The sequence below is a fragment of the Nuphar pumila genome, chromosome 12 (genome assembly GCF_984573655.1).
Source record: "Nuphar pumila chromosome 12, dmNupPumi1.hap1.1, whole genome shotgun sequence".
Classification (NCBI taxonomy): domain Eukaryota; kingdom Viridiplantae; phylum Streptophyta; class Magnoliopsida; order Nymphaeales; family Nymphaeaceae; genus Nuphar; species Nuphar pumila.
In genome coordinates this window covers 103,678,514-103,701,140 of record NC_143260.1, presented here as the reverse complement: position 1 = coordinate 103,701,140, position 22,627 = coordinate 103,678,514, and the positions used below count along the sequence as shown (strand labels likewise).

General features: G+C 36.6%; 1 protein-coding gene across 3 annotated transcripts in view; it reads right to left on the bottom strand.

Moving 5' to 3' along the window:
- LOC149821416 (LIM domain-containing protein HDR3-like) overlaps nt 1-16,277 on the bottom strand; it is a 39,581-nt gene extending 23,304 nt beyond the window's left edge. The window contains exons 1-5 of one of the 3 annotated variants that reach the window (XM_089982538.1): nt 16,072-16,277; nt 1,997-2,151; nt 1,112-1,193; nt 779-917; nt 25-145 (exon numbers count right to left, since the gene is read on the bottom strand). In XM_089982538.1, the coding sequence (XP_089838664.1) occupies nt 25-145; nt 779-917; nt 1,112-1,193; nt 1,997-2,151; nt 16,072-16,117 (543 nt within the window). In that variant the 5' untranslated portion in view covers nt 16,118-16,277. Of the gene's footprint in view, nt 1-24; nt 149-778; nt 918-1,111; nt 1,194-1,996; nt 2,152-16,071 lie in introns of all 3 variants that reach the window. The other 2 variants (XM_089982537.1, XM_089982539.1) reach the window with 2 other exon arrangements.
- Between the last annotated feature and the right edge of the window lie 6,350 nt (nt 16,278-22,627).

The following is a 22,627-nucleotide window of genomic DNA, read 5'->3' as shown; positions in this document are numbered from 1 at the left end:
ATATATATTATAGAGATGCCATACCTTAGACTCGGTGATTGGCTGACCACAAGCATGGCATCGGAAGCAGTTAGGATGCCAAAAGGCTCCCATGCAGCTGATGTAGCGACCAGAAAATATTTCATGCCGACAGCCACCACAAATTCTGCTAAAAGATAGCAATATTACTAAAGACACCTCAACATACATAATTCCCAAAATATAATTAAAAATATGCCTTTTATAAATTAATTCGTGTGGTATTTTAAAAGTCTCTAAGGGCAAAGGATTTGGTGAAGTTGTTAAAGGGTAAAGCATGTTGCGTCATTCAAATGAATCATATATCAAGTTAGACATTCTCCTGTTGGTGAATGTAGTCACTAGGCAAAGTTCAATAGTGAGAAATACAATACCACCAAACAATCTTCCTGTTCCAAGCAATTGCTTCGTGTTTCCACAATGTGGACATCCAATTTTCATCCCTTGCATATAACTCCTTAATAGTAAAAAGTTACCTTAAGTCTACTGCTACTGGTTATATAACCACCATAGAATGTAGACGAACAGTTAAGAACTTAAGGCCCCATAAGCCAGGGAACAGTTGAACTTAAGGCACCAGTGAACTTCGTCTTATTTACCTCATTATTAGATGGAAAATCTTTTTTACAAATGTCAACCAATCCCTAGCTTATGTAGCATGTATGATTCTTTTCTGTGTATGAAGATGAAAAAGGTAAAACTTGTTATGAACTGCACTGAAAGATACATGGTGGAAAAAAGACAAGCTGTGAAAAGTAACCTATGTCCTGGATGAAGAAACTGCATAGGAGGATATGGTGGAGGATATGATGGAGGATACGATGGATAAGAAGACATGTCCATGCTTTCTTGAATGGCTCTGGCAAGATCTTCATCACTATCAGCTTCAGGCCTGTAATCTGAATAAATTTTAATAACCATTACTAATGTATATTATTATTAAGTAATTGGTAATGCAAAGAAATGGTTTAAATAAAAATATATAATTTCTATAGGTTTTCATGACAATTTTAGCAATATGAAAAGCGAGGAAATTAATAGTGCTGCAAGATTAATCAATAATAAAATATAGTGCTAGTTGTTTAGTGCTCACTATTACGTTTCCTGAATTCTTCATCCAGCGAAAGTGCAATTGCATGGTCTAGCTCCTCATTCTCATTTCTAGATCGTCCATCCTGACCAAAATACAAACCAAGGTCCTAAGAATCCAAGGGGAGAAAATTGTAATGAAGTATGCGGAAGAATTCAAGAATGCCAAAGCATTCACAATGTCCAACACGGACAAATGAAGCAAGCACAATAGAGAAAATCCACCAAGGGATATACGAAGGGCCTTATAATAAGGCTACACACATAAAAGAATATTTCTTTTATTGAAGAGGAGCTCTCTAAGAGCCATGGAACATACAAGGGGGGTTCCCCCTATTTATAAGAAAAGGAGACCAAAGGGGCTCCCAATAGAGTCGTTGGGAGCCCCCAACGGTCACAATTGTGACCGTTGGGGGCCCCAACGACTCTATTGTGGGGCCCCTTTTGGTATCCCAAAAAGCGATTTTAGAAAATAAAAAACAGAAAAAAGAAAGAAATAAAACAAGTACCCCTATTGGGTACTTGTGAAAAGACCATAATACCCCTATCGGGTATTATGGTGAATACATCTATAAATACATCTATATTTATATATATATAGATGTATTATTACATTCTTAACAAAAATAACATCTTAAACATTAAATCCACTCTAAAAGTATGAAGATGATAAACTGCAGGAAACTGTTACTAGCAAACACTTCCACTATGGATATATATGGTTACAGCAACTCTCAGTCACAGAACCTTAGATCGTCTGTATAAAATCTCTAGATGTGCCTTAAAATGGATCAGGTACGAGTCACAGCAGGAAGGTCACAATGCATAACTATATCAAAGTATTCATTTACAAATAGAAAGAAGACAGGTCACAAGACTCACAACTTACCAAAGAATTCAATGGGGCATGCCAAGATACATTCTCGTCCTCTGCAGCCCTAGGGCATCGGCCATTTGTAATCCTGTGATTTGACCCCTTGAAGATCTTGCTAAGCCACCTTAGTAGTCGAGACCACTTAGGAATGCAAGGTGGATTACTGTGGCCTTAATTATACACACAAATAGGAAAAGGAGAATGGTTAGCAGCAATAATGCAATTAACCTAGTTGCATGCACAAAGTGTAAAAAAAAAACATATAGTTCAGTTAATCTCCAACCACACAATCCAAATGGCCTCACATATAAGAGGTTTCACTACAGGAAGACAGAGAATGGTTTAGAAAGCATGATAAGATGGATCTGTTTTCACATTAAGTTCATCCACAAGTCAATACAGTTTATGGATCATATGCACATAACTTTACAGTTTACACACAAACAAACAAGTACATGTGTGTGCATGAAAAAAAAAACACCTATAGGCTTGCATTGCACTTGTACTTTATTTAAGTTGGGCAGACAAAATAAATACCCGATCACCTTTTGGAGTTCGTATTTGGTAGTTGTTGAGAATAGGTGGTTTTTGGTTAAGTTCTCATATATTAGAGGTTTTCTGAAATATTATTTTCATAAGGACTTAGATGTAATTTTTCTGTTTTGCCTCTCTCTATTTAATATAGAGAGAAGCCCTAATCTCAATTAACGAGTTCTATTGTGCAGCCGTCTCTCTCTCTCTCTACACTCACAGGTGGCTGTACAACCCTATCTCATTCTACATGGTATCAGAGTCTTCGATCGTGGGAGTGTGATCTTCATCAACAGGGACTGATTTTTTCATCAACGAGGAGCAACAACCCTACGGCCTTTTAAAAATCAGGTTCGGTGGGGTTGACTGGGGAAGATCTGATCACAGATCTGGGATGTTACCCAGATCTGTCGTCAGATCTAAGGAGAAGATCCACTGCGACCGAGTGTTGCCGAGACTGATTTCTACTATGACGTGATTTTTTTTCTGTTATTCGTGAGTTGTCGAGGTGTGTTCCTGCTGTTACAGATTTTTTTTGTGTGTTGCCGTGAGTGTTGAAGTTCTTGTCGAGGTGTGTTCCTGCTGTTTGGGAGCAGCAGAAATTATTTTTTCTGTGTTGCCGTGATTGCTGAGTTCTCGCCTATGCTGATTGTGTGTTATCAGAATTCTGCCGTGAATGCAACTTCCTTTTCTGTGCTGCTGTGAATGCAACTTCCTTTTCTGTGCTGATTACTTGTGATACTTACAGGATGTCGTGCATTATATGTTGGAGAACAGCAAGTGTAGTGAATACTTTGGTTTACAACTGCAGTCTCTCATTTATCGTGATGTGTTTGGGCCAGTCAATGTTCGTGATTTCTGTGCTATCAACAACAACTGAAATTTAGTTGTTTTAGTGGATTGGTTTATTTCAGAATGTGGCTGCTGTGTCGTTTTTTTTTTTTTGGAAACATGGTAGCTTAAGTTTCTGTGTCGTGGAAAGTAGCAGGTGTGATTTCCTGCTGGACTGAATTTTATTTCGTGGGTTGTTGTTTGTTGTGGAAACAGCAGGTGTGGTTTCCTGCTGAGTTGAAGAAAAATTCTTCTTGAACACTTGCTGTTCAAGTGAGGTATTCTGTTTTTTTTCAGTATGGCTGAAAATTCGAAATGTGATTCCAAACTGGAACACATTGGGGAGTATAAGGCTTTTGCCAACCCCTTCTCATATGGCTCTTCTGTAAGGTTGAATGAAACCAACTATGCCAGGTGGTCCAGAACTTTTATGATGTCGGTATCTGGACATCGTCGAAAACATATTTTGTTGGAAGGCGAACCCACTGAGAAATTGGGAAAATATGTCACTTGGGATGAAGATAATGACATAGTTATGTCATGGATCATGAATAGTGTCGAACCCCATATTGCCGATGGATTGATCTACTATAATACAGCCAAACTAATGTGGGACAATCTTCGTGATACATACTCACAAGAAACGAATGTGAGTCGGATCCTGCAAGTTGAACAGGAAATATATAACTTGCAACAGGGAGATCAGACCTTGGCCCAGTACTATGCCTCTGTCAAAGCTGCGTTTGAAAGACTTAATGCTCACAGGCCTCTTTGTTGCTCGAAGCAAAAGGATCATCAAGAACAAACCATGGTTGCTCATTTTCTTACAGGTCTTTCTTCAGATTTCTCTATTGCAAAAGTTCAAATGTTGACTGGTTCAGATGTTCTCACTCTTGTTGATGCTTACAATCGTCTGAGTAGACTTGCGATCTCTCTGCCACAATCTCAGCCTGTGACTCAGTCATCTGCTCTTGTTGTCCCATCTAGTTATGGGCGTGGAAATATTCAGAATATCAGAGGACGAGGACGAGGACGTGGACGTGGTATGGGAGGCAGAGGAAAGCTTCAATGTACATTCTGTGGAAAATCTGGACATTTAGAAGATCGTTGCTGGGATAAGCATGGTCGGCCAAGCTCTTCTTCATCCAAGTCATATAACCCTAAAGCAAATGTTACTTCTATTGAGGCAACAAATGCACCAGAGACTATCACTGCAAATGAAAGTAGTATCACCCTTAGTCGTGCGGAATATGATAAGTTGATTGCTCTTCGACCTTTGAGTTCCCCCACTCCTATAGCTGGGGTTGCCTTTTCAACCGGAAATCATCTCCATCTGAATGATAGTAAGTGGGTTATTGACTCTGGTGCATCCAGACATTTGTGTGGAAATTCACGTGTTTTCTCAGATCTAAAGGTCATTAAGGCTCAACTTGGAGTCTCATTAGCTGATGGGAGCTCCTCCCCGGTTGTTGGTCAGGGAAATATTTCTATATCCTCCTCATTACAGTTGAAAAATGTTCTTCATGCTCCAAACTTTCCTCAAAGTTTACTTTCTGTTAGTTGCCTTATAAAAGAACAAAACTGTAGAGTAATATTTGATCCAATGGGTTGTCATTTTCAGGATTTGCTGACGGGGAAGAAGATTGGTGGAGGCTATGAAGAAAATGGACTTTACTACCTACATCATCCAATGGGTTTTGTTCATGCTGCAGTGGAACATTCATTCAGTCCTGTTCAGTGGCATCGTCGTCTTGGTCATCCTTCATTGTCAAAGCTTCGGTCGGTCTTTCCTCAGATTCCTTCCACCACATCATTTCAGTGTGAAGCATGTCAGTTGGGCAAGCGTCATCGAAGCTCGTTCCCTTCGAGTCAGAGTCAGTCTAGTAATAAAGTTTTTGAACTTCTTCATGCAGATGTATGGGGTCCTAGTAAGATTCCTACTAGGACTCAGTGTCGTTATTATCTTGTTATTGTTGATGATTTCTCTAAGTTATCATGGGTATTTTTAATAAAAGAACGATCTGAAGTTCCAAGTCTTATCAAATCCCTAATTCTTGAAATAAAAACTCAGTTTGAATCTATTGTCAAGATTGTTCGCACTGATAATGCTCTCGAGTTTAAATCAAAAGGTCTGTTACAATTTTACCAAGATCATGGCATCCAACCCCAAACTTCCTGTGCCTATTCATCTCAACAAAATGGGGTGGCTGAGCGAAAACATCGGCACCTCCTTGATGTTGCCAGGACCATTATGATTCAATCAAATGTTTCTGCCTTATACTGGGGTGATGAGATTACCACTGCTTGCTATCTGATCAACCGCATGCCTTCGTCTTCTGTGGGTGATCAAATTCCATTACATATCCTCAAACCTGATGCCCCACTTTTTTCTTTCTCACCAAAAATATTTGGATGTGTTTGTTTTGTACACAAACTTGGCCCTGACCGTGATAAATTAGCCGCTCAAGCTACAAAATGCGTATTTATCGATTATCCAAAAAATCAAAAGGGCTATCGATGTTATGATCCTATTTCTCGCCGAGAGTATGTCAGTGCGGATGTATCTTTCTTGGAATCTTCTCCATATTACTCTAGTTTCGGTTCCCCGCTGCAGGTTGATCCAGCTGAATCTTTTTCATTACCTATCCCTCCTTTCCCTTTGGAATCTGTGCCCTCCTTACCGAACCAAACTTTATCCTCCTCCAGATTTAATAATCCGCCATTGGTATATGTGCGTAGAGCTCCATGTCCGCAAGAGCCTTCATCTTCTTCTTCTCCTGAGGTAAGTTCTACTGACAATAGTGATCTTCATGATGATGATAACCGGCCTATTGCTCTACGAAAGGGGACAAGACAATGCACCTTATATGCCATATCTCATTATGTCTCCCATGCCAGAATTGGACATCAAATGAAGTCGTTTATTTCAGCCTTGTCTGCTGAAACCATTCCTCTGAACTATCACCAGGCAGCACTCGATAATCGCTGGAAGCTGGCTATGCAAGAAGAAATGACAGCTTTGGTCTCTCAGCATACCTGGGATCTAGTTGATTCCCCAGCATATGCTGACATTGTTGGATGTAAATGGGTATATACAATAAAGTTCAAATCTGATGGTTCTATTGACAGGTACAAGGCCAGATTAGTCGCGAAAGGGTATACTCAGACATATGGAATTGACTTCTTTGAAACTTTTTCTCCTGTGGCACGGATGGGTACCATCCGTCTGGTTCTCTCAGTAGCTGTTCAGCATGGTTGGAGCTTGTGTCAATTAGATGTGAAAAATGCATTTCTTTATGGGGATCTATCTGAGACCGTTTACATGCAACAACCTCCAGGTTTTGAGGTTGAGGGGGAGTGTCAGAAGGTGTGCAGATTGAGAAAGGCGATTTATGGCTTGAAACAAAGTCCTCGTGCATGGTTTCAAAAGTTGTTTGAAGTGATGTCAAGCTTTGGCTTTAATAGATCGGCAGCAGATCATACACTTTTTATAAAGAAAACTAGCTCTGGCATAGTTGTTATGGTGGTATATGTGGATGACATCATTCTTACAGGAGATGATGTGAAAGCTATTGAAGCCACAAAGGCTCATCTTCAAAAACACTTTGTTACAAAAGACTTTGGTTCACTCAGGTATTTTCTGGGTATAGAAGTTGCTAGAAGCCGTGAAGGGATGGTTTTGTCTCAGCGGAAGTATGTTATTGACTTATTAAAGGAAACGGGCATGTTGGGAGCTAAACCAGCAAATATTCCCATGGACCATAAAGTTCAGTTGTTTGAAGAAGGGTCAAAACCTGTTGATAGCAAAAGCTATCGCTCCCTAGTAGGGAAGTTATTATATGTAACTGTGACAAGACCAGATATTGCTTTAGCAGTAAGCAAAGTTAGCCAGTTCATGGACAAACCAACTGAGGTACACTGGAATGCAGCCATAATGATTCTCAGATATCTAAAATCCTCTCCTGGAAAGGGGTTACTGTTCAGGAAATGTGGAACTCTGGAGATAGTAGCCTATTCTGATGCTGACTATGCTGGATCTGTAGTAGATAGAAAGTCTACCATAGGATTCTGTGTGTTTTTGGGAGACAACTTGATCTCATGGAAAAGTAAGAAACAAAATGTGGTTTCCAGGTCAAGTGCAGAATCAGAATATCAGGCTATGGCCCAAACAGCTGCTGAATTGATATGGGTTCGCACTGTTCTTAATGATCTCCAGGTGAAGGTTTCCTCTCCAATGACCATGATGTGCGATAACAAAGCGGCAACATATATAGCAAACAATCCTGTCTTTCATGAGAGAACAAAGCACATTGAGGTTGATTGCCACTATGTAAGAGATATGATTCAAGCTGGTCATATCACTACAAAATACCTAAAGTCTGAAGACCAAGTTGCAGATATGTTTACAAAGCCTCTTGCTAGGCCAAATTTCTCCAGATGTTGTGACAAGCTGAGCATGATAGATATCTATGCTCCAGCTTGAGGGGGAGTGTTGAGAATAGGTGGTTTTTGGTTAAGTTCTCATATATTAGAGGTTTTCTAAAATATTATTTTCATAAGGACTTAGATGTAATTTTTATGTTTTGCCTCTCTCTATTTAATATAGAGAGAAGCCCTAATCTCAATTAACGAGTTCTATTGTGCAGCCGTCTCTCTCTCTCTCTCTCTCTCTCTCTCTCTCTCTCTCTCTCTCTCTCTCTCTCTCTCTCTCTCTCTACACTCACAGGTGGTTGTACAACCCCATCTCATTCTACAGTAGTAATGCATGAAAGGATTTGGGGAAAACACATATAGAAAAATGATAACAATTGGAAAATGACAATCCGTTAGCACAGAAAAGCTATTGATTTCTCAAGAACAATATGCATGAAACCACCATTAAATCGGCAACTAATTTAAGATAAGGTTAAGATAGGTAGGATCAATGTTTAGAAAGGCTTGAGTCAGAAGCAAGGCATAAGCCTGAAGGCGTTTTGAGCCCTCAAAATAAAAAGCTATTTAACAAAAAACTTTGACCGACATATAACAAATTGAACACTCCTAAGAGCATTTTTAGGACTTAATTCTTTCAAATTTTTAAATTATGATTAGGTTTATAAAATGGAAAACTCATTAGGGCATTCTAATCAATTTGGAGGCGAGACATAATTTACTGAAAAATGCAAACCAAAACAGCCTCAAAACAAAAACACCTCACAATGCAAATGGGTATAAATATTTATTCATATGCCATCAATAATAATTAAAAGGATAAGGACACTTTAGCTGACACAAAAAAAACTGAAAGCCAATATCATGATCTATTAAAAGAGATGAGACTAACAAATCTGTTTTTCTGAAGGAGATGAGACTAACAATTCATTCATATGTCATGTAATACTTAAAAGAAAAATACTTTATCATTTACAATAAAAATACAGATGTTAGTATAGCTGTGCAAAAGGATGGGTTTTAGCTTATTAAGAACTTCAGTAAAGAGGGTAACCATACTAACATGATCTGAACCCTTTAAGATTTCTTATTTTATTGGGAAAAAGAATCCATGTATTTATGTTTTTTCATCCAATTCATAAAGGACAACCAACAACCAATAGTCACAGGTTTTTTTTTCTTTTTCTTAAATTCAAGCCTTATTAAGAGAGGATATACCTGCTGGTGGAGCATATACCTTGAAGCAACATGCTCGCATATTAGCACCATTGCTTAAGAGGCGAGGCTCATTAAGAATGCCTTCCCTTGAGCCATACACCTCACGCCTCAAGAGCATCTTTTTAAAACAGTAGGCAAGGGAAAGGCTATTGTCCCTGTAATATTGTGTATTTTCACACTTAGTCAAATTAGAGATTTTCGAAAATTTAGCTAAGTATAGAAGAAAAATCGATAAAGGCTCAATATTAGGCATATGTTCTTTGAGTCGGGGTTTGGTCCAGGTCTCATCGACAAGGTCCAAATGAGCCAATCGAAAGGTGATAAAAAAATTTATTTTCAACATTTCAAGCAAAATTCAAGTTAAATTCGGGCGAATTTCGGAGGCAAAATTCGAAGTAAATATCGTTGGATATGTCTTGAAATTCTGAGTCGAACGGTATTTTACTTTTCTGAATTTGGGTTACAATTGGCCCAAAAATCGTAATTTTTCAAAAAAGGACCGCCTCGACGTGTCGGATCCGGATTTGGATCGAACTGGATCCAACACATGATCTGAATTAATATGAATCTGGACTCCGTCCAAGACCCATATTATTTAAGAATTGATCCAGCTTGGGATCCAAAATCTAGATCCAATTAAAATACAACTTTATATTTATTATACAGGTTAAATTAAAGTAATTTTAAGGTTTAAAAGACTTCTAGAGGGGTAAGGTACCCTCTAATTTTTTGGGGGAATTTATTAATTAATAAATTATTTTTAATTATTTTTTTTAATATAAAAATAATATATTCTGAAATTTACTAGGGGAGGCAGCTAACTAATTAGGGTTTCTATAAGAGTCTATTAGAAGCTTTAGAAATATTAGAAGTTGGAAAGATTTGAAATTTTATGGAATTAGGAAAGTTTGGAAAAGTCAACAAAAAGGAATTTAAAAAAATTAGAAAGTGGGTGAGAAGGACTCCCAAATGTGGAAGTCCTATCTCCAACCCACTCTAGAAGGGCTAGAAAAGAGGGGGGCCGTCATCCCCTATCCTCTCTATAAAAAGTCAAAAAAAAAAAAGAGGAAAAGAGAGAAATGAAGAAGGAAAAGGAGGAGAAGATCTGAAGAAGAGGAAATCTTTTTCCTCTCCATACATCCGCCGATCCTCCTGGTAGCTTTTCAAACTCCAAACAAGGTACGGGTGGTCTCTTTTATTTCAGATGAGAAAAAGAGCCTAAATAAGCTTTAGGCAATATTTTTTTAAGAAAACCATGGATTTTATTTCATATCTACATGCTTTGATCCATGGAAATCAATGTATGCGTGCTTAGAATATGTATTTTTGATTCCTACATTAGTTTACACACATATATTCATGTATTTATATATATGTGTATACATATATACATAGATATATAGTTAGGTAGACAGATCTGACCATCGTGATGATGGACAGATCCGCACCCTTATCTGTACTGTCCGTTCTGGACGGATCTGTCCACTATATTGGTGGACAGATCTAGACAAATTTAAAGAGGGATTGTGATGCATGAAAGCGAATAGAACTATGAATATATATATATATATATATTATTTATTTATTTATTTATTTATTGATAAGACTGGACTTTTTCAGGACGGACAACTGTCCAGTCCCAGCTGAGCAGTCGGTTGGGACAGGACAGTCTGTTGTCCAGTCCTAGTTCAGGCTGGGACTGAATCCCTGATTAACAAAAAAAAAAGAGGGAAGTAGCAACACAAAGAGAGAAAAAATATAGTATATATATGAATAGAAATATTTTTTTTACTGGGCAGGTGGCTCGGTTTGGCCCCCAGCTGGCCTAGTCGGCTGGGTGTGATTCGATAATGCACAGACCCAGCTGACTGGGTTTGGTTGGGCCAGTAGACTGAAAATATATATAAATATATATATAGAAAGTAAAACAAATTTTATTAAACTGACCCTTTTAGCCCCCAGCCGACTCAGTCGGCTGGATTGGGCTAAACTGGACTGAACTGGGTCAGTTCAGTCCCAACTAACTGAGTTTGGATGGGGCTGGGACCTTGCCAAAACAAAAAAACAAAAGAGTAATAATAATAATATATTTAAAATATTTTTATTATTATTGGGCCCAGCCGATTCTCTGGATCGGCTGGGCAGTGGATCAGACCCGACCCAACCAAGTGGATCAGCTGGACAGGGCCTGAGCCCCAGCAGACCTGGATTCGGCTGGGTAGGGGTGAGTCCGGCTGAGCATATAATACAAAAAAAAGACCCAATGAATACTGGATAGATCTCGATAAAAGGAAACATATGCTTATATATAGTGATCAAGTGCATCTAGACTTTGCCTACTTTTGAATGTCCAGATTGTACAGGCCTTTGTGTGTGACCAAAAATACATATAATTTCATATTCATCGCTTTTTGCACATTCAAGTTTACCTATTATGTTCGGGCTTACATATATAATTAAAATCACATGTTCATATGCATGATTCAAACTTATGTGTTAATATGCATAGATTTACTGTTTTGTTCAGACATTATGTGTTCAGATTCATATATGTTAAAGGCTCAAAGATACATGCAGATTTACACACGTAAATTGCACAAGTTTATTTTCAGATTTGCTTATAATGAATGTGTAGACTTCATGCATGTCAAAAATCTGGTTTTCGCATGCTTATGATTGATTGATTATGCATGGTCAATATTTTTAATGCAATGTCACTCACATATGCATGAAATAGGCATATGGTATACTTGTAGGACTGGTGTGGGGTCTGCCAACCCCAGCTTGCTTTTCAAAAAGGAAAAATCAAAGAAAAGTTACAGCCGAGCTGCAGTTCGGCTGGGCACTATGGGGACTGCAAAGCCACAGCCGACTGCAGGTCGGCTGGGCACTGTCAATCAAAATTACAGCCCAACCGACAGGCAGTTCGGCTGGGCAATGATTTACGGACATAGTGAGAACAAAAAATATATATAATAAGTATAAACAGCGTAGCCACCAGAAAAAAATACATATATGTGGATAGACTTCACTAAAACAATGTATGCATAATGAACATGTTCAGATTCACAAATAATGACACTCAGATTTATACGTAATGTGTGTGCAGAAGTAAATATGTTCAGATTCATGTCATAAATGTGCAAACTTTACATGTCACGTATGCCAATTCTTACACGCTTTGGTATATGACCAGAATTATATATATACTTGGATTTACATGTATGATCAAATTTACATGTGTTTGTGTCGTGTTAAAGGATCGTGATCGGGCTCAGAATTTAATAGGTCAAATGCTCATGTTATGATCATATTTACATGTGTAAATTGCCTACGTTATTTCCATATTTACTTGTCTTAAAAGTTTAGCTTTTATGCATGTGAATGTATAGACTTGTGCATGTGTTTTATGCAGAATAGCATGTCTATACTTGCTCAGCTTTTACGTGTTTATAAATAGGCTCTTAAGCACGTTGGCATATGAGCATTGGATTGTTCTTATGAGATTACCAATGTTGTCCCGTGTGCGGGCAGCATGGTTTAGACTAAGTGGGTATATGTGTTGTACCCTGAGCTTGCCAAAATGGCAAAATAATTTCTGTTATGCATGCTTTTGACATATAAAGGGTTGTTTGCATGCTTATGCATGGAATAGAAATGTAAATCCTGAAATTTGGGTTTTTTGTTGTTGCACTTGCATGATCACGTGAATGTTGGCATATCGCATATGAGATGAATCACGAAAAGAAAGTTATATGTTTGCAATCATGTGAAATTTGTTATTCTTGTACATTATTATTTAGTGCGTATGAATGTGCATTTGAGAGCATGTTGAATGATTGCATAAGTGGCATGCTCATTATGATTTTTGCATTAGATGCATCGGTGGTCAAAAGTGGACCACTGTAGGCCGTGTGGTCCTTGAGCAGGTGTTGCTACATATTTAGTTTTTCTTATGCATCGCAAAAATCAACTTAATGTCTATTAAATTAATTGTGATGTTCCATGTTACCACGGGTTGTGGTCCCGTGATGAGTTTTGCATGTTGATTTGCAAAACGTATGTTATTATGTTTTGCATGTTGATTTGCAAAATAAAAAATTAAAATAAATCATTCTTTTAATAAAAAGATAAAAATAAGATAACTGTGTAATTCACATTTTTACTTTATGTCCCTTCTTTAGTATAAGAATCCTGAACTATGGTTTTGGAGAACCGTAAGGATACTAAATGTGTTTTGTGCCCCTGAACCCAACTAGGTGGTTCACATCTCAATCACGGGTTTAAGAAGTTTTCACCACTTTGCCTGGGGGTGGTGTGTAAACGCAATTGATGTTATTGGTATACCAATAAAGTGGCATTAGTGGATGTTGATTTCCTTAATGTCCCGACATTAGATATTGATTTTTAATGCTTCGATGGATGGTGTTGATTCTTGATATCGGTCGAGGGCTAAGTGTGAAACCCAGTAATAAAATACAAATTGTGTGATAAGCTACAACTGAGAACCTAACTTGACCTCGAGAATTGTTGTACATGTTTTGAGTATCTGCAGGTTATGGTAATAAAAAGAAGAACTAAATTTGTGTGCATCTAATAAGAACATGCATATAAAATAAAACTTTATTAAAGATAATAAATTATGCATGCACGTGCATTGATATCATGCATATTCCTGTTATGCATTAGATCATGCATATTTATCTATTTTTTTACTTGTGTTACATTAATGGTTGCATGATAATAACTCTCAATGCATGATAAATGTTTTCTATTGCTTAATAATTGTTTTATATTGCTTAATAATTATTCTTTATTATTTTATAATTATTTTCTATTGCATGAATGATTATTTAAATAATAATTTTATTGTAATTATATTCCTCTAAAATATTGCATGAATCTTATTTATATTATGTTTACTTATTTGATTCATTAGAGGGACTCATACGTAGAATCTATGATTCTGACACCCTTACTTTTATTTTTTCACAGCCTTTGAGACCTAATGAGAGGACTTGTTACTACGAGGAGTTACGAAGGCTACATGACTGCTTGACAAATTTACTTAAGGACAGAGTGACTCCACTTTTTTATATTTACTTGCATATTGTTCTCAGACTCTATGCTTTTAATTAATGAAGTTGGTTTGTTTTTGTTGATGGTAATGTAAAATCTCTTGTGGTTATGGATTGGTTATGACTGTAAAGGCCCCCAGACTCTGGGAATATTTTCACAAATGTTTAAAAAAAATATTTACTTTTTTTTAATGAGTATGAGTTGGGGTCATTACAATCCCATCCTATAATGTTAAATATAACCAGGGCTTAGGATGACTATTAGCTAACAATAGAGTTTCTATAGCAGTACAACAGTCTGGCCAAGAAGAGATTAAACCATGGGATGAAAACTTTAGGAATGCAAAATTTTAAAGGGAAAAAAATTAAAGTATGCAATGATCATGCTCCTCTAAGGGCCTCACAGTCACCAATGGCTCATGACACCAATAGAACCAAGAAATCGGCAATCTGCAACCAGCCATTCAGCACCAAGCAAATGGGAATTAGTGTCCTCGTGCAATTTGACATAGAAAAGCAAGCACATATATTGCCATAAACTAGTTAAAATTTACTGGAAAACAAAACAGAAGTGTTTTTTCACGAAGTTGTTCATTTTATGAATTCATAAAAATCTGTAGAAAAAGCAAGGACTTTATTGCACAAAGAGGAATTGGATGGAGTCCCAGAATTATGAACCACACATAGGGATGTCAGCGGGTCGGATCTAGGCATTACTAAATGTGACTTAAATGGATCTAATCTAATTGGATTCAGAGTTGGATGGAAAAAGATAAAACTGAATCTAGATCTGACTAGTCTAAAACCCAAAATTTACACTTAATGGATTCGGATATTAATCGGATTCATATTCGAATTTCAATGCAAAATTAATACTGAATCTGAATAATCGGATTTGGATTCAGGTTGGATATCAGTTTCCATCCGACCCATTGACATCCTTAACAACACAAATTCTTTCACAATAACCCATGGGGTCGATGCCAATTCCATAAGTATGCAATGATCGTGAATTGTGCTCCTTTGAAGGCCTCAAAGTCACCAATAGCTCATGACCCAAAAAGACCTGCAATCAACCCTTCATGATCCCATGATCCAAGAAAATATGAAAGTGTCCTCATGCAATTTGACATGGAAAACCATGCACGAATATTGAAATAAACTAGTTATGATCTACTGGAAAACAAACAGAAACGGGTTTTTGTGTAGTCTTGACTTTATGAATCAGAAGGCCTAAAAAGAATGCAAGGACTTCGTTACACAAAAAGGAGTTGGATGGATCTCCCAGAATTATAAACTACACAAGTTCTTTAACAATTTCATGTAATGATGGTATTTGCAAATGAAATAATCAAATGATGTCAGTGGGCAGAGATAATTCAAAATTTTAAAACATTCCAAAGGTAAAGTCCAATCATCAAGTACCACAAGGAACATTCATTTTGTTTTCCTCTTTTGGTCTACAAAGGAACTTATCAAAAATACAGTACGTTGACATAAAATCAAAGTTATGCCAGAAATTCTGCAAGAATTTAGATCAGATAGTGACGCCAATATCTATTGCTAGTGCATTTCCCAATAGCCATTGGTGGACAAAGCACACATCTTGGAGAATGGGTCAAGGATTATGACAAAGTATCCTTAAACCTGCCTAGTTCGCGCATAAAGATGTAACCCAGGCATGCCCAAGAATGGCAATGTACCACTTTGGATGATAGAGACTCAGAGTATGGTGAAACTTGCATATAGCTTCCATCAATTCCACTTATTTGTCTTCTTTGAGGATGGAGACTCCTACCCAACTTAATTCTCCTTCCATATTTGATTTACCTTTTTCTTCCCTAAAACACTGTGCAGATCTTGATCTTCTTTCCAAAAAGAATAGGTGAAAACAGTAACGAACTTGAAGAAGATATTATAGATAATCCGGGATTAATCAACAACATAATCCCTTAATCGCAGTACATCTTAAAATAAATGAGAGAGAGAGAGAGGTCTCACCGGAAACGCAGGGCTGCATGAAATGATTGACACATGAAGCGGCCATACTCGACAGAAATTAGCTTTGTTCACCGGCCTTTTGGCGACGGCGACGGAGACAAATCGAAAGAATTCCTTATGACATGCTCTTTGGACGATGAATCGAGAAGGGTAAGATCGATCGAGCGACGATGGGTGTCGGTTGGGAGGAATTCCAAATATGCACAACTCTGTGTCGGGGAGAGACAAGATAAGCGAGACGGGAAGAAGAGGAGGGGGAGGAGGGGACGGGACCATGAGGGGCCCAAGAAGAGATAAAAAAGAAAGGGAATATTGAAGATGGAGTGGGAAAAGCAAGAGATTCTTGCGCCGGAGGCATTCTCCAATCGCTGGAGAGAGAGAGAGAGAGAGAGAGAGAGAGAGAGAGAGAGAGATGCTGATTCTTAATGCCGTAGAAAAAGAGACGGCGAGGTTGGGTTTGGGGTGGGCGGGAAGTTTCTCTCTCCAGCCAAGGTTTTCAAAGCGAGAATCAACCCAATTGGGATTGACAGCATCGGCTCTCTCTCTCTCTCTACCAATTCAAAATGACAGCAACGTACTTTCTCTCTCCAGGGAACTGTTTTCTTACTCTCCCAATCTTTCTCAACTCTCTCTCTCTAAAAAGGAATTGTTTTCTTATTATCTTTCTCTCTACCAATTCAAAATAACGGCAACTTACTTTCTCTCTCTAGGGAATTGTTTTCTTATTCTCTCACAATCTTCCTTTAACTCCCTCAACCAAATTCAAAATGACAGCAACGTACTCTCTCTACCAATTTTCTCTCACTAGGGTATTGTTTTCCTATTCTATCGCAATCTTTCTTAACTCTCTCAAAAGGAATTGTTTTCTTGTTCTCTGTCTGTCAAAATCTTGTCTCTACCGAATAGTGTTTTCCTAATCAAAATGGCAAACTGCAATAATGGTGAATTTTCTCTTTCAAATGCAACTTTGACTAAATTGAGAAAGTAATGACCTCACCGACATCTTGTCAAACTAATTTGATTCGGTGACCAACATTTGAGTAAAACTCACTACCACTTTTTCTGCAACTTGACAAGACAAATTTTAGATCGATCCCTAAAGATAGGGTAATTTTAGGTTATCCATCAAGCATTTGGAATTGATTAATATATCCATACCGTTTTCTCATTTTGTCAAGTGCCGCTAAATTTTGTGATGTCAGCTAGGCAAATATTCCAATGAGGAAAACTACCAAGTCTGCCATTAAACTTGTATAAAAATATCAAAAATTTTGGACTTATATCAGCTTTTGAAAATACACCAATATTTATTAATAAGTTTACAAAATTTACTAAAACTCGTTTGTCCTTTTTGGGCTCAACCAAGGAAAAACCCTCATCATCGATTGTGCATTGGTTGACCTTAAGTTGGTAAAACCCTTGATGTCCTCCTTGCCCATGGGGATTACACCCAGCTCGACTTTGTGGCAAAGGACAACCCTTGTGCATTTTAAACTCATCACTTTCCATCAATCTAAAGTTTTTTTTTTATTTATAACTCAAAGAAATTGTGCCCGACACGAAGACTTGGTCACACTAGCCAAACCTGAAAGTATTGTAGGATAGAGGCAACAAGCATTAGAGGGGGGGGGGGGGTAAATAGTGCTTTTAAATAACGTCTTTGGAATTTTGAAGAATTTTGAGATTCGCAAAGCAATCACACAAAGAACACAATAATTTATCTTGGTTCGGTCTTCCTGACCTATATCCAGTCCCCAAGCAAAACCCGCTTGAGATTTCTACTATCAACCTTATGTCACCACAAGAATATACAGACCAAATCTGGTCTGACTTTCAGTAAGAAACATACTGAAAGCAAACAACTCATTTAAACCAATGAGTCATTTCCTTTTATAGAAAAATAAAATAATCAACTTGCAATCAACCTACGAGCCGTTCTTATGAATGCAAATGGAATGCAATTGGCTTTTAAGGTTGTTGAAATACTCAACTCACAAATTCACTAGCTCTTAAAGGAATTTGAATGAAAAACTGGAGTAAAAATATAAAGTGAGTGAGAAAACGAATGAGTGAAAAACAAAGAATAATTCAATGTAATTCGATTGGATTTGATGTTTTGAGTGTAGAATGCACTTATATTTATAGTTGAAACATCTCATACGTTGAAGGTATAAAAGGGTGTCAAAATAGTCACTTTTGAACGATCAAATCGCTTGAAAATGAAAAGACACGCCTTTTAAAAGTTTTAGGAAAAATGGTAAAATTAGTCAACCGGAATAGTAGTTAGTCGACTGAAATCAAATATTAGCAGATTGACTGTTATCGTCGGTCGACTAATGTGTTTAACAGAGCCATTTGGAACCTTCAGTCGACTACTACTAAATTTTCCAGAAAACAGACATTTTGTCTGGTCGACTAAGAGTCGATTAGTCGACTAATTCAGAAAGTTAACATTTTAGCTTAGAAAAATTTGGCATGAAAAAGTTGGTCGACTGGTGAGTCTATTGGTCAACTAATAAACATGAAAATTTAAGTAAAAAGTTTTCTAAAATAATTTTTATGAAAGGTTCTTTTAGAAAAGTTTTTCTAAAGATTTTTTAGGTGAAATGCAATCGAAATATGTACTCTAAGTAAGGCACTTACAAGAATCTAAGATATTTAATTAATTTTACATTTGCACACTAGTCTTCAAAGATTCTTCATTGAATTCTTCAATTCTTGTCATCTTTCTTCATTGCCTTAGCTGAAATGCAGTTGATTCACTTGTTCATCATCAAAACCTTATACTTGAAGTATCATGTACGGCTTCATTGTCGTAACAATCTCCCCCTTTTTTATGATGACAAACTAGTCAATGATGAAGCATTTAGATACATGGATGAAGATTTTACTCCCCCTATCAATATATTGCAAAACATAAGAAGTTAGCGCAATCAAAACATATATACCACATTGATTGTTTTGCATTTCTATCATTATTTCATGCATTTCTATTTCTTTCTCATGAAATTAGCATCAAGTTCTTATACAATTTTCAATGCTTTCTCATGCAATTTCCATGTTTGCAATTTCTATGTTAGTCTTTTTCTCCCCCTTTGTCATAATCAAAAGGAGTAAGTGCAGTCATAGTATAAGCAAAAATGCAAATTCAAGTTCAAAATATTACAACCCAGAAATTATCAAAGTTCATGAAAAGTAATGTTGTTTTATCAAAGCAATAATAGTAAACAAAGTTCAAGAAAAATGTTAGTCTTAAAAATTTTCAAGTAAAACAAAAATTTCAAAAAAATTATAAGTGTAATAATGAGCAAATGCCTAGTTTATCAGACATGGCCAAAAGCCAAAATTCATCATCACAAGCCTCATTGATATTCTTTGGTTCTATTTTAGATATGAAAGCAATATTTGCAATATATTTTTCCAATTGCCTTCTAGTTTGGACACCACTCTTTAATTCTCCAATAATCTGCTCATGTGGATGATTGGGAACTTCTTTCCAAACCGGTGGAAGAAGAATATTTTCTTGAGAAGTGCTCTCTATCAAAGGTTATTCTTGAAGTATGACTTCTTCTCCTTCGCTTAGAGGTATAACCTGCTCACAACTCTCATCAAATGCAACATATAAAGATTCTTCAATGCAAGATGTTCTTTTATTAAAAACATGATAAGCTTTGCTTCTAGAAGAATATTCAAGAAATATTACTTCGTTTGATTTTGAATCAAATTTATCAAGATTATCTTTGGTATTTAACAAGAAATATTTACTACCAAAAATTTTGAATTATGAAATCTTTGGTATGTGATCATAATACAATTCAAAACATGTTTTATGTAAAAATAGTCGAATGAGAACACAGTTTAGAACATAACATGTTGTATTTACTGCTTCAGCCCAAAAGTATTTTGGTAAATTTTTATCTTGAAACATGGTTCTAGCACACTCTTGCAAAGTTCTATTCTTTCTTTCAACAACTCCATTTTGTGGAGCCGCTCTAGGAAAAGCAAAGTTGTGAGATATACCATGTAAATCACAAAACTTTAGAAAAGATTCATTTTCAAATTTACCACCATGATCACTACAAATTGTAATAATAGATGTAGATTTTTTATTTGTAATTCTTCTACAAAGTTTAGAAAATTCAGAAAAAAGCATCATTTTTGCTTTTTAGAAAAATTACCCAAGTAAATCAAGAATAATCATCTATTATAACAAAAGCATACTTGCTACCATTCAAACTTTGAATTCTAGATGGTCCAAATAGATTTAAATGTAAAAGTTCAAGAGGACACTTTGTTGAAATTATATATTTTGCTTTAAAAGAACACTTGATTTGTTTACCCATTTGACAAGCATCACATAAGTGATCCTTCTTATATGGTATTCTAGGTAGGCCTCTAACAAGATCATTCTTAGATAACTTAGAAATTAATTTAAAGTTAACATGTCCAAGTCTCTTGTGTCATAACTATTGAATTTCATTTAAAACAATAAGACATTTTTCATTAAAAGTGGGTAACTCATCTAGATAAAGTTCATATACATTATTCCTTCTTTTACCTTTAAAAATGATCTTTTTAGAATGAAAATCAGAAATTATGCATAAATCATGTTCAAAAGAAACGAGAAAACCTTTATCACATAATTGACTAATGGATAATAAATTCTGCATTAAACCATCTACTAAAAGAACATTTTCTATCAAGAGAAACTTTGGATTACCAATGTTACCAATACCGACTACTTTTCCCTTGTTATTGTCACCAAAGGTGACGGTTCCTTCATCCTTACTTTAGAGAGTGGAAAATAACTTCGGTCTTTCTGTCATATGTTTAGAACAACCGTTGTCCAAGATCCATTTGCTCCTTATTTTGTGTACCTACAACAAAATTGAAAGACAAAGCATTCGACCCCTTTCTATTTTTGGATCCATGAGAGTTAGTCTTAGGAACCCATATCCATTTGGATTTTGGTTTCCTTTGAGAATAAATATTCTTTCTATAAAAAGATTTAGCATTTTTAGAATAATCATGTCTACGCTTTTAAGCTTTATAAGTATCATGATTAGATGTATTTCTATTATGACTAGAAAATTGAGTTCTTTGAATCAATGATTGAGAATTTTGTCTTTGATTCTTCACCACATAGTTTGGTCTATTTTGAGTATCAAAGAAGCTATATCTCAATCCAGTTTTGTTAACCGAGCATCTTTGTAACGACCCCAATCCAGACCCTTTTAAAAATGCGGAATATTTTTTTTTTTTTAAAGAGTTGCGGAAACCTTCCCAGAGATCTGGGGTCCTCACAGTTCCACTTTCCATTGGATAGCCCATCCACCACAAACGAAGTTGCAATTATCATCCAAATCAACCAACTAAAACTCTTTTATTAATGAGTAAGTAAATTTCAAAGACAAGGTTTTCTTCAACTGAAAGTAAAGTAACACTTGCAGAAATTAAAAGAACTGAAAGACAAAAGAAAGAGTCATTATGTCCTCTACTGAAGCTGACAAGCCCAAGTATAACTCCTCCATCCTTAGATGCATGTCCAACTTCACTGTTCACCATTTCCTGTGAAAAACCAACAAAGTAGGGTGTCAGAACCGAAATTCTGAGCACAGCTACTTCTAAAGAAACCAGGTGAGAAAAAGAACATGGATAAGATTTCATGTAGTGATTTGAGTGAGTGCAGATATAAAATTTGCAACATTTGAATATCTATAACTACCAACAGTGCATATACTTACCAGTCAAGAACAGTAAACAGTGTCATATATCAATAACTAAATAATCAAACCTTTCAGCATGATTTCACAAAGTAATTTATATACTACCACCAAATGATGTCATGATATCAAGAATGATTCAAACATGCATGATCTAATGCATAACAGAAAAATGCATGATTATATGCAATGTATGATTTCTTCGGTTATCTTTTATTTAAGTTCCATCTTTCCATATGCATGCCCTATTAGATGCATACATCTTTAAGTTCCTCTTTTTAATTATCGTGGCCCGCGGATACACCAAACGGGTACAAACCCCGAGGTCAAGTAGGTTCCCAGGGTAGCTTAACACACAATTTGTATTTTATTACTGGGTTCCAACTTAGCCCTCGACCAATATCAGGAAACAACACCATCCATCGGAACATTAGACCTCCACATCTAATGTCGGGGACACAAGGGACACCCCACGCCCACAAGTGCCACTTCCTTGGTACCATAAACTCACAACTGTGACTAACACACCACTCCCGGGTAAAGTGGCGAGTTCTCCCTAAAACCGTGGCCAGGAGAAGAACCTCAATATCGGGTTCAGGGGCAACAACGCACACGGAGTTTTTGTATCCTCACAGTCTCCCCAAGACCGGATAACTAAGATTCTCATACTCCAGATGAGATATCCCAGAAGGTGTATTACACTGCTCTTAGTCATTATATTTTTATTTAAAGTTCATTCTTTAAGTTTGCAACACCATATGCAAAAGTAAGGTGAAAACCCGCATCCTCCCTTGCGGGGACCCATTCGGGACTCCAGCCCGTGTAAACACATA